At 47.5% G+C, this 13,159-nt stretch overlaps 1 protein-coding gene across 1 annotated transcript in view; it reads right to left on the reverse strand.

Annotated features, from left to right (window-relative positions):
* The window catches only part of LOC139227539 (retinal dehydrogenase 2), a 90,818-nt gene that overhangs the window by 27,615 nt on the left and 50,044 nt on the right, over positions 1-13,159 (reverse strand). The window contains exons 6-7 of the mRNA XM_070858360.1: positions 12,256-12,384; positions 12,031-12,144 (exon numbers count right to left, since the gene is read on the reverse strand). Of these exons, the coding sequence (XP_070714461.1) occupies positions 12,031-12,144; positions 12,256-12,384 (243 nt within the window). The remainder of the gene's footprint in view (positions 1-12,030; positions 12,145-12,255; positions 12,385-13,159) is intronic.

A 13,159-nucleotide genomic window follows, 5' to 3' on the forward strand; every position in this document is an offset into this window, starting at 1 on the left:
TACATGACATCACCTCCCTCCCAAAGTCTTATTGGGATCACAGGTTTAGTCTCTCTGGTGGTTTACGCTCCCTTGTAGAGCGCCTGAGTTGGGGCTCCGGTTGTTGGGCGCTGGCCTGAATGTCTGCTGTTTGCAGTGCCTCAGGCCTGTCCGGACTGCCCACAGTGACTGGGCTCTCCTCCACTTGGTTCCGGTGTTTGGTCACCTGTGGTGCAGTAAACTCTACATCGTGTTCTTCCTCTGCTTCTTCTATGGGGTTGCTGAACCTCCTTTTAGTTTGATCCACGTGTTTGCAGCAGGTTTGTCCATTGGTAAGTTTAACTACCAAAACCCTTTTCCCCTCTTTAGCAATCACAGTGCCTGCAAGCCATTTGGGCCCTGCAGCGTAATTAAGGAAAAAATCATGGTCATTGACATCAATACATCGCGCCCTCGCATTCCTGTCATGGTAGTTGATACGTCCTTACTACACAGTATAAATGCACATGAGGCCCATGCTTGAGAGAAGGTCAGTCTGTGACCTGTCCTTTATTCCTTAGCACCCAAGTGATGAAGGTGGGTGGAGCTTCCCCTTTTATACCTGAAGGTCCAGGTTAGGAGTGTCTCCCACCTAGTGGTCAGTGTTCTCACGGTGTACAACTTAGGTCAGTTTATACATGGGTTACAATGCTGGTTGAATACATGACAGTAGTCACATTGTGACTGACGCCTGCTCTCAACAATTTCTTTCATAGTAGGGTGTATAAGGGATAACCTGGTTTTGAGCATCCTTTTCATTAGCAGCCCTGCGGGTGGAACCCTTGTGAGCAAGTGTGGTCGGGATCTATTGGCCAACAGGAGGTGTGATAAGCGGCTTTGTAGTGAACCCCCTTGGATTCTGAGCATCCCCTGTTTGATTATCTGCACTGCTCGTTCCGGCTGGCCGTTTGAGGCCGGCTTGAACGGTGCCGTTCTGACATGGTTGATTCCATTGCCTGCCATGAAGTCCTGGAATTCAGTGCTTGTGAAACATGGGTCATTGTCGCTGACCAAGTCATCCGGTAGACCATGGGCGGCGAACATTGCCCGTAGACTTTCTACCGTGGCAGAGGATGTGCTTGAATTTAAAATGGCATACTCAATCCATTTGGAGTAGGCGTCTACTACAACCAAAAACATTTTCCCATGAAAGGACCTGCGTAGTCCACATGGATGTGTGACCATGGCTTGGCGGGCCAGGACCAGGGGCTAAGAGGGGCTTCCCTGGGTGCGTTGCCCAGCTGAGCACATGTGTTGCACCTGCGAACACAAAGTTCCAGGTCTGCATCTATCCCTGGCCACCAAACGTGTGACCTGGCAATTGCCTTCATCATGACAATGCCCAGGTGCTCATTGTGAAGTTCTCTGATAAACACCTCTCTGCCCCTCTGGGGCATGACTACTCGGTTTCCCCACAGTAGGTAATCGGCCTGAATTGAGAGTTCATCCTTGCACCTATGAAATGGTTTGAATTCCTAAGGGCATGCCCCATACGTGGCTGCCCTGTCCCCATTCAGGACACATTTCTTAACTAAAGACAGTAGCGGGTCTTTATTTGTCCAGACTTTAATCTGACGGGCTGTCACATGTGAGCCTTCGCTTGCGAAAGCTTCAACAGCCATGACCATCTCAGCATCATGCTCAGTTTCCCCCTCAATGGTGGCTAGTGAGTGCATTGGCACAGTTTTCAGTGCCCGGTCTGTGCCGAATTGTGTAGTCATAGGCGGCTAACGTAAGTGCCCACCTCTGTATGCGGGCTGATGCTTTCGCAGTTATGGCCTTGGTGTCGGCCAAAAGGGACGTTAGGGGTTTGTGATCTGTCTCCAGCTCAAATTTCCTGCCAAACAGGTACTGGTGCATTTTTTTTTACTGCATATAGACTTGCTAGCGCTTCCTTTTCTACCATCCCGTAGCCTCTTCCTGCCTGGGACAGACTTCTGGAGGCATAAGCTACCAGCTGTAACTGACTATTTGACATTCACATGCTACAACACATACCCGACCCCATAGGACGATGCATCGCACGTTAGAACAAGTTTCTTACACGGGTCATATAACGTTAACAGTTTGTTGAAGCATAACAAGTTACGTGCTCTATCAAAAGCTCTTTCCTGGCTGTCCCCCCAGACCCAATCGCGACCTTTGCGTAGGAACACGTGTAGCGGCTCTAACAGCATGCTCAATTTGGGAAGAAAGTTACCAAAATAGTTCAGGAGCCCCAGGAACGAATGCAGCTCCGTCGTGTTACAGGGTCTGGGTGCTCTCTGGATTACTTCCGTTTTGGACGCAGTAGGTCTGATCCCGTCTGCTGCTACCCTCCTCCCCAGGAATTCTACCTCTGGAGCTAAGAAGACACACTTCGCCTTTTTCAGTCGCAGTCCTACTCGGTCCAGTCTGCGTAGCACCTCCTCCAGGTTGTGGAGGTGTTCTTCAGTATCGCGACCCATGAGGAGGATGTCGTCCTGAAAAACCATCGTCCTTGGAATCGACTTGAGGAGGCTTTCCATATTTCGCTGAAAGATCGCGGCGGCCGAACGAATCCCAAACGGACACCTGTTATACTCAAACAACCCCTTGTGTGTCGTGATTGTGGTCAGCTTCTTCGACTCACTGGCCAGCTCCTGGGTCATGTAAACTGAGGTCAGGTCCAATTTTGAAAAATGTTTGCCACCGGATAGTGTTGCAAAGATGTCCTCTGCTCTCGGTAGCGGGTACTGGTCTTGGAGTGACACCCGATTGATGGTGGCCTTGTAATCGTCACATATCCTGACTGACCCATCCGCCTTGAGCACCGGCACGATCGGGCTCGCCCAGTCACTGAATTAGACTGGCGAGATGATGCCTTCCCTCAGCAGGCGGTCCAATTCACATTCTATCTTTTCCCGCATCAGGCACCGCTCTGGCCTTGTGGTGTACTGGCCTGGCATCTGGGTTTATGTGAATCACTACCTTGGTCCCCATGAAAGTTCCAATGCCGGGTTGAAATAATGAGTCAAATTTGTCCAGGACCTGTGAGCATGATATTCGCTCCACAGAAGAAATTGCATTGACATTGCCCCATTTCCAGTTCATGACAGCAAGTCAACTCCTCCCCAGTAGTGCGGGACCATCCCCCGGGACAATCCAGAGTGGCAACCTGTTCTCCAAATCTTTGTGGGTCACGACTACCATGGCGCTGCCTAGCACCGGAATGATCTCCTTTGTCTATGTCCGTAGCTGTGCGTCAATCAGCAATAATTTTGGCCTCCTGGCCTTGGACACCCACAACCTTTCGAACTGTTTGATACTCATCAGGGACTGGCTGGCCCCTGTGTCTAGCTCCATTAATACTGGGATGCCATTGAGGAGCACTTTCATCATTATTGGTGGCGTCCTGGTATATGAACTGTACATGTGCTCCACATGAACTCGCTGAACTTCAGCTTCCAGCGATTTCCCCCAGTATTCATTTGGCCTCGTAGGGCTTACATCGAGCCCGTCCTTCTCGTACATCAACCTGGCTGCAGGCTTCCTGCACATACGCGCCAAGTGACCACTGATGTTGCAGTTTCTGCAGGTATATTGCTGATACCTGCAAGCTCTGGCTGGGTGTTTGCCTCCACACCTCCAGCATGAGCTGGAGGCCCACTTGTTGGAAACAAAAGGTCCATTACCAGTCGATCGTCTCTGACTGTCTTTGTAACTGTCTTTAAGCGCACCATTAACAGGTGTTGATGGCCCCATTACTGGCCGCATTGTCCATTGCGATTGCATGAATCGCCATTCAGCTGGCCATTGTCTCTGTTGAATTCCCCCTTTGGGTTCGACTACATGCTGGGGCATGTCCGATTGCCCTTGTCTGCCTAGAGAACTGTGTGCCGCGTTAACAATGTTGACTCCCTGGTTGTTTGCCGCATTTGAGCCAAGATTTTTGTCATACATCATTCTGGTCTCTTCCTCCCCTGAGATAAATGTCTAGGCTATCAGAGCCGCCACTTCCAAGGTCGAGTCTTTGGTCTCAATCGGTTTCCTGAAAACCCCAGCGTGCCTGATGCCCTCAATAAAAAAGTCTCGCAGCATCTCCGCTCTGCATGCATCTGCGAACTTACATAGGCTCGCCAGTCGCCGGAGATCTGCCACGAAGTCAGGAATGCTTTGCCCTTCTCGCCACCGGTGCGTGTAAAACCGGTGTCTTGCCATGTGCATGCTGCTCGCCGGTTTAAGGTGTTCCTCAATCAATTTACTGAGCTCTTTGAATGTCTTGTCTGCCGGCTTCTCTAGTGCTAGAAGGTCCTTCATCAGGGAGTACATTCTGGATCCACAAACCGTCAGGAGATGAGCCCTGCGTTTGTCGGCCGAATCCTTTCCCAACCATTCCTTAGTGACAAACTTTGCTGTAGTCCCTCAATAAAGTCATCCCAATCATCACCAACACAGTACCTCTCTTCTGTGCTGCTCACGTGGTTTAAATCCCAGTTTCTCGTCGCCAATGATATGTCCTTACTCTACAGTATAAATGCACACGAGGCCCATACTTGAGAGAAGGTTACCAGTTACCTTTATTACCAAGACCTCAAGTGATGAAGGTGGGTGGAGCTTCCCCTTTTATACCTGAAAGTCCAGGTTAGGAGTGTCTCCCACAAGTTCACCCCCTTGTGGTCAATGTCCTCAAGGTGTACAACTTAGGTCAGCTTAGACATGGGTTACAATGATAGTTGAATACATGACATATACTATTCGCTTCAACCAGTCCCTGTGGTAGCAAGTTCCACATTCTCGCTGGGTAAAGAAGTTTCTTCCCAATTCCCTGTTGGATTTCTTGTTTAATTGTAAGTAAAAATGCAACACAGAGCGGGGGTGGGAGGTTTGCGACTAGAAATGGAGAGATTGCCTCTTAGGTAACCATTTGCAGGCGAGTTGCTGGTCGAGCTTCCTCAGATATGTCAGTGGCATTCAACTCTTGGATTGGCTTTATAAAGAGTTAAAAAGTGTTCCAGTGAAAAGAAGTATTTGGGATTAACGACAAAAGTGCTCACAGGCAGCTTTAGCAATGGAGAAAACCAGGGATTCCATTTAAGGTCAGTGAGACCAAGAATAAAAAAGGACTAAGGGTAAGAGGTTGTAGCTGTTGGTTAGCAACAGACATAAAGAAACTGCTCATTATCTTCATCATCATCATAGGCAGTCCCTGGGAATCGAGGAAGACTTGCTCCTACTCCGAAAGTGAGTTCTTTGGTGGCTGAACAGTCCAACACGAGAGCCACAGACCCTGTCACAGGTGGGACAGATATTCGGCGGGGGAAGGGGTGGGGTGGCACTGATTTACCACAAGCTCCTTCCGCTGCCTGCGCCAGACCTCTTCACGCTCGCAGCGTTGAGATTCGAGGAGCTCAACGCCCTCCCGGATGCACTTTCTCCACCTCGGGCGGTCTTCGGCCAGGGTCTCCCAGGTGTCAGTGGTGATGCCGTACTTCACCAGGGAGGCTTTGAGGGTGTCCTTGTATCGTTTCCGCTGCCCACCTTTGGCTCATTTGCCATGAAGGAGCTCCGCGTAGAGCAATTGTTTAGGGCGTCTTGTGTTTGGCATGCGAACTAAGTGGCCTGCCCAGCGAAGCTGATCTAGTGTGGTTAGTGCTTCAATGCTGGGCATGTTAGCCTGGGCAAGGACACTGATGTTGGTGCGCCTGTCCTCCCAGGAGATTTGCAGAATCTTGCGGAGACATTGTTGGTGATATATCTCCAGCGACTTGATGTGTCTTCTGTATATCGCTCAAGCCTCTGATCCATACAAGAGGGCAGGTATTACTACAGCCCTGTAGACTGCTACAACACTGCTTTTTACGCCAGACTAACAGCATAAATTGCACCCAAATGGAACTTTTACAATTCATTGAGTCCTCCCTCCAGACGTTTCTATATAACAATGGGACGTGTTTATATCAGTATCTGACAGGACCACTTCACAAAGATTAGAAATATCACAGAGATAGGGTTAGGCCATTCACCGCATCTAGCCCACCTATTTACTATGCCCCGTATCACAGTGCCTGGCTGGAACTCGAAGCATTCTGGAAGAAACTATTGAGCAAAAATATTTAATGAGCGTTTGTTAATTAAAAAAAGTGGACAGCATTGTTCCAGACATCACAGGAAGACAATTCCAGCAAAAAAGAGACCTTAGTTACTGGAACCTCAAGAGTCATCAGACATTAATTACTAACAGAAACACTCTCAAGTGGACATTGTGGAGGACAGAACTGCACAGGCCTTATTATGTTAGGCCTTGTGATGCACTTTTTTATTGGCAAATAGATGTGCTATTTTGTGGTATTCGTATCAAACCAAATGCTAACCTCTGTGCGACACAGCTGCTTTTAGATGCTTGGATCATAACAGGAAATCAAAACCTAAAAAGGACACAGTTTACAATGGCTGAACGTCACAGTACCCATCTGTTTTTTGTTTGGCTCCATGAGACGGGGCTTTAGATTTTCAATCATTTTTCTTCTCATTTCTAGAATCAAGAGACTTTTAAATGCACAGGTAATGAAAAAAAACTAAACTTGATGTAAACCACACAATATAACTCAGGGCATGCCCAATATTTAGTGAAAACAGAACTTTCGAAAATTGCAACAGAAATCTTCTTGGCTCAAGAGGGCACCTCCAGTGCATTTACAACTTTGAAATACTGGCCAGGAAACAGTTTGAATCACGCTTTTAAAGCGTTGACAGTTAAAAGGAATAAAAAAACGATATCTGTCAGACTCATTGTTTGTGGAGTGATTAGGTCATTTGGTTTTGCCTTTTACAGTGCAATGCTCTGTTTCGGACATGCTTGTGTGTACTCCAGGTAATAAATCAAAACCATAGCACTGTGTACGGGTAGCCTGGTTCAGACCTTGTGATCCAGTGCTCCATCTCCTTGCGCGCCCAGACGAGCTGGGATTAGATTTTATGACAAAGGTTATTAGATTCTTCTGACTGCTGCATTCTTTACACAGGCTGCTCCACCCTACATAAACTCCAACTTACCCGCAGATCTGTGGCCCAAAACTTATCCTACGTTAAGTATCTATCCCACCTCACCCTGTCTTTCCCAACCTCCATTTGCTCTCCATCCACCACTGAACTGAATTCAAAATTTCCGTTCTATTTACAAATCCCTCCAAAGACGTCACCCTGTTATGTGTCTGCAATCTTCTCCAGCCCTACTTGGCAGCACACCCTCTGTTCTTATGACTCTGACCTCCTTTGCATCACCCACCCCTCCCATTCTACCATCTGTGGAAGAGCCTTCAGCTATCTGGGTCCTAGAATTTTCCTCCCTGTCTCCGCACCCTCGAAAGCCTATCTCTTTGACCATATCTTCAATCATGACCAGTAGTTCAATTTCCCAACTCTACTATTGCTTGGTGTCGGTTTTCACCCCTGTGAAGAGTCTTAAAACATTGACTACATTAAAGGCAAGTTGTTATTTATAATGGAAATGAAAACTGGTCACATTTTTCTTCAAATGTGTAAATTGTCACAACTGCGATAGTGCCAGAGCAAATTTTAAACACAAGGCCATTATCACTGTAAAATTATTAGATTCCTGTTCAAAGATATTTTCAAGCTTTTAGCTGTGTCAGCTGTGGCTCAGTGTGCAGCAGTCTCACCTTTGCACCAGAAGGTTGTGGGTTCAAGTCCTGCTCCTGAGCACAAAAATCTAGGCTGACATCCGAGTGGAGCGCTGCATTGTTGGAGATCTTTTGGATAAGACGTTAAACCGAGGCCCTGTCTACTCTCTCAAGTGGATGTAAAAGATCCCATGGTGCTATTTTGAAGAAAAGCAGGGGAGTTATCCCCGGTATCCTGGCCAATATGTATCCCTCAATCAACATAAAAAAAACAGATTATCTGGTCATTATCACATTGCTGTTTGTGGGAGCTTGCTGTGCGCAAATTGGCAGCCGCGTTTCCTACATTTCAACAGTGACTACACTCCAAAAGTACTTCATTGGCTGTAAAGCCCTTTGGGACATCCAGTGGTCATGAAAGACGCTATATAAATGCAAATCTTTCTTCAAGGTCTGTGGTAAAACTACATGCTCTGCTCTGTGAGGTAAATGTTTATCTTCAGAGTTCTGAGTGTACAAAACTCTGTGTTGTTAGCACATAGGGGCATGGGAGCACACCCTACAAATTAAAACAGGCGGAAACTGGTGGAGGGAGGCTGCCCATCTGAAGTCTTGACGTGGACCTCTGGCACATGACGCTCCACACACAGAGGGCTAAAGGAGAAAAAATCTCCCTGGGATTTTATACCTGAATTTCAATTTTCTGTGTGTTTTAAACACCTCCTCTTTTCATCCGGGTTTTATATCATGGCTCGGGTTTCTATAACCACGAAATAAATTTTTACCTGCGCTGTGCTTGAACCTTGTAAATGGGAGGATGACCACAAGATTCCTTTACACACCTGACGCACAGGCCAGTGGTCCCCTGGTGTCGGGCTGGATGAGTACACCAACTCAGGCACTCCCTGTGCTGCCATGTCAAGTGGCATTTCAGCGCACACAGAACAATTTCCAATGCATTCCTGGCTGGCTTCCCTAGCTCTACCCTTCAAAACTCTGCCACTCGTGTCCTAACTTGTACCAAGTCCCACTCATCCATCACCCCTGTACTCACTGACCTACATTGGCTCCCAGTTAAGCAACGCCTCGATTTAAGATTCTCATCCTTGTTTTCAAATCCCCCCATGACCTCGTCCCTCCCTATCTCTGTAATCTCCTCCAGCCCTATAATCCCCTGAGATCTCTGCGCTCCATAAATTCTGGCCTTTTAAACATCCCCGATTTGAATTGCTCCACCATTGGTGGGCCGTGCTTTCAGCTGCCTAGGTCCTAAGCTCTGGAATTCCTTCCCTAAATCTCTCCGCCTATCTTTCCTCCTTTAAGGCACTCCTTAAAACCTACCTATCTGTCCTAAATGTCCTTTGGTGGCTTGGAGTCAAATTTTGTTTTTGATAACATTCCTTTGAAGTGTCTTGGAACATTTTATTACATTAAGGGCGCTATACAAAATAGCCCATTAATGTTTTAGCACTGACATTTCTTTCTTACTTAAGTAGACATTTTGCTGAATGTCTACTGGAGTAACAAAGAAATGTTCGTGCTAAAACACTAATGAGCTATTTTTCCATGTTCAATGTTCCTCTACATGTCCAGAAATGGATTAGTGAGCATTAGCAACAAAAAACACATAATGACTGCATCTTGCTTGTTAAGGCTTTGTTAAAAATCATTAAGTATGAACTCATTCAGAATTCCACAGCTGCACAGTCAAATCAAAAAGTGAGCATTTCATTCCAGGTCAGACATGGCATTAGTAATTCCAATGAAGTAATGCCAGTATCAGCAAATACAAAGCAGTTTCTGTCTGAGAACATTGGTGTGGTGTCCGTTAGCACCTATATTGCTGGGGGGCATGAGGAAAAGGAAGGCTGGAATGCAAAAGGTACAATAGATGCAAGACCTCAGCAGATCTACTGCAACAGAGTCAGTTACCTGGGCACAGTGAATCAGGAAGTTCAGACTCACCAGAGAGGATTACTAAGTGCTCCACAAGTTGAGGGAATAGCACTGGCGGATAGCTGCAGAGCCATCTGTTGAGCTGCATAGGATGCAGTCATGCGTGTCACTACCCTGGATACACCTCCATCAGCACGAGTCACTCCAGTGCTTTCAGAGGGTACAGAACGGTCACCGGTGCTACTTCATGCATGCCACTGCTGGAGGGCATTTGCTCAGGGTGCCCACTGATCTGTCTCAGCACAGAATGGCGAGGGTGGTCTTGAATCCCCCCCTAAGGGCGAGAAATTTGGGCCATTTGTGCCTCCCGCAATGGGACGCAAACGACTTTTCGCCCGGGCACACACCGCTACCGACTCCCGCGAAATTCCACGGGCGTTCAACGGTGGCGGTAACTGATCGAGTCACGTTCCAACCGGTCGTCACCGTGCACGGTGAACCGTTTTCACCCCAGAGCGAAAATTCGGTAGCAAACCGCCCCCCCCCCCCCCCCACCCGACGCTGCCGCGGGCGATGCTGTGGGCCGCTCGCGGGGCGAAGGTTAAAGGGGAGGTGGAGCATGTAAAATAAAACTGCCCGACTTCCTCCTCAATCGTGGGATCCATGCCGCGATCTTGCAGCCCGTAACTCCGCTGGTGGTATGACATTGGACCCATTTCCCCGGCCGCAGAGCCGGCAGCTTGGCCCTGCCCTTTAATGACGGGGCGAACCCTGTGGCAGCGCTAGGTGTCCCAACGCGTAGAGCTGCACCTTTCGCGGAGTCCTTCCGTCCCGCTCTCGCCCCACTGAGCAAGTGAAGCACAATAAGCCGAATATAGGTCGCGGGACGGGACCTCCGTGCCTGGCGCAGGAACCCCACCTCGCGCCAGTTACCGGCCCCCAAGTGAGGCGCTATGCAATTTCGGCCCCTAAAATTCTAGTTAACTGTTAACACTGGTTAAATGGCCCTTTACCTGCTTGAGAAGCATCAAAGGATTATTTGTGGTGCATCAAGATTGGCCTTTTCATCGTTGCTAATGAAATATCAGTTCTCGGAAATATTTCTGAACCAAATGCTATCATAAATGTATTAATTATGATGAAAATTGGCATTGTCCGTTGTTACTTAAAAAAAGGAAGGTCAGGCCTTTAATAATTAGTAGCCAGAAAATCAACACAACTGAACTTCAATCCTCTGTCACATGCCAGCACCACAACACAAATATAATGCTCTCCATAAGAAATAACAGAGAGGTTTGTTGTCTGTCTTGCGTGTGCTGATCTATCTGCAAAGCTCCCAGAGCAGCTGTGCTGACTCTCAGCTCCTGATGTGGCAGGCAAACTTTCAAACTGCCCTGCGCCCCATTGCTCTCTCTGCAGCTGTGCAATTGGGAATATTCCCTGCAACAGTGGGAGTCGGGAACTGGCACCAGCGATCTGGGATCCTCCCATTATTTATCCAGTGAGTGGGCCAAATGTTTGAAAGCACTGAAGGCTCTCTCATCTGATGTAGCTGGGTTCATTCACTGCATAAATACCACATCCATTGGCACCCTCCAGGATTACGCTGGAGTCTCCAGGGATTAAGGACTAATCTCCTGGACACTGTGGCGAGCAGCTCCGGGAGAAAAATCATAGAGGCATTTAAGAAAATGGTTCCTTTTTCTTTGATTTAAGTATCAGTTTGGGCCAGTTGATAGCACACTCATTTCTGAGACAGAAGAACATGGGTTCAAGCCCCTGCTCTGGGACCTAAGCACCTGATCCAGACTGAGACACTCAGTGCATTACTAAGGGAGTGCTGCATTGATGGATGTTAAATATCGAATAACTCCACGAGGCTAAGTACGGTGAGCTAGTTCAGGCATGACCTTACTCCAGTTTATTTATTCTCAAAGTGAGGATTCAACATGGCTGCCAACATTATATACATGGCTTGCATGTGTCTGCCAGTGACCATTAAGACTCCGACAATCGCGCCCTCCAGTGGCAGGTAAAACCCAGTTAACATACAAAGCATCGGACATGTTGCCTCTCAGATGAGATGTTAAACCAAAGTCTTGGCTGCTTGTTCAGATCGATGCAAAGCATCGCACGGCTGGTATTTAGAGAAGAATAGGGTGCTCTCAAGTGCCCTAGCCAACATTCATCCCTCAACCAGCCAGCATCACAAAAAAAGATTAATTGATCATTTATCCCATTGCATGTGTGCGGGATCTTGCTGTGCACAGCTTGGCTGCCACATGTGCCGACAAAAACAACAGTGACTACACTTCAAAAGTAATTCATTGGCTGTGAAGTGCTTCAGAACATCCCGAGGACAGGATAGGCATTACATAAAGAATCTGCCTTTATCATTGATACGTCAAGGTGAATCATTTGTTACTTAGCAACTCAGTATAAAATCCCGGGGGTCACTTATACGCCAGTGCAACCCACACACTGACTTTTACGGTATTTCTGTGCACTAGTGTACCTCGGTTGATCCAGTAAATGCGATTTTGTCGATGTCCATGTGAGAGGCTATTGCTGCACCAGCTGTCACGCCAAATCCAGGCAAAATATTGACCACTCCTGGAGGAAACCCAACCTGGGAAAATAGGATTCGAACAAACAACCTAAGTAAAAGAAAACTGCCAGAATAAACTGGGAAATGAAATCACTGAAAGTCTAAAAAAATATTGAGATAAGAGGAACACACCTCTTTGATGAGGGCTCCCATGTAGAGGGCAGTCAATGGTGTCTGTTCTGCCGGCTTGATGACTACTGTGTTTCCACAGCACAGGGCTGGAACTATCTTCCACGCAAACATGAGTAGGGGAAAGTTCCACTGCAGGTAGATGGGGAACAGAAAGATGATTAAAATGGAGAAAAATAAATCACGTTCTCGTGACACAACTTTATACTCACATAAGACTAACATTGCCCGTCTCTGCCCCTGCCTCAGCTCATCCGCTGCTGAAGCCCTCATCCATACCTTTGTTACCTCTAGACTTGACTATTCCAATGCACTCCTGGTTGGCCTCCCACATTCTACCCTACGTAAACTAGAGGTGATCTGAAACTCGGCAGCCCGTGTCCTACCTCGCAATAAATCCCGCTCACCCATTACTCCTGTGCTCGCTGACCTACATTGGCTTCCGGTTAAGCAACGCCTCGATTTCAAAACTCTCATCCTTATTTTCAAATCCATGGCCTTGCCCCTCCCTATCTCTGTAATCTCCTCCAGGCCCCCCCACCGAGATGTCTGCGCTCCTCTAATTCGGCCCTCTTGATCATCCCTGATCATAATCGCTCAACCATTGGTGGCCGTGCCTTCTGTTGCCTGGGCCCTAAGCTCTGGAACTGCCCGCCTAAACCTCTTTGCCTCTCTACCTCTCTTTCCTCCTTCAACACGCTTCTTAAAACCAACCTCTTTGGCCAAGCTTCCTACCCTAATTTATGTGGCTCGATGTCAAATTTTTTGTCTTATAATACTCCTATGAAGCGCCATGTAAATACAAAGTTGTTGTTGTTATTGTTGTTAACAGGCTGATTCTGTATAGATCTTTCATAGCACTATTGATGCAGTTACATCACACTAAGTTTAGATAGTTAGGCCTCTA

This window comes from Pristiophorus japonicus, chromosome 17, assembly GCF_044704955.1.
Source record: "Pristiophorus japonicus isolate sPriJap1 chromosome 17, sPriJap1.hap1, whole genome shotgun sequence".
In the NCBI taxonomy this organism is placed as follows: Eukaryota; Metazoa; Chordata; class Chondrichthyes; family Pristiophoridae; genus Pristiophorus; species Pristiophorus japonicus.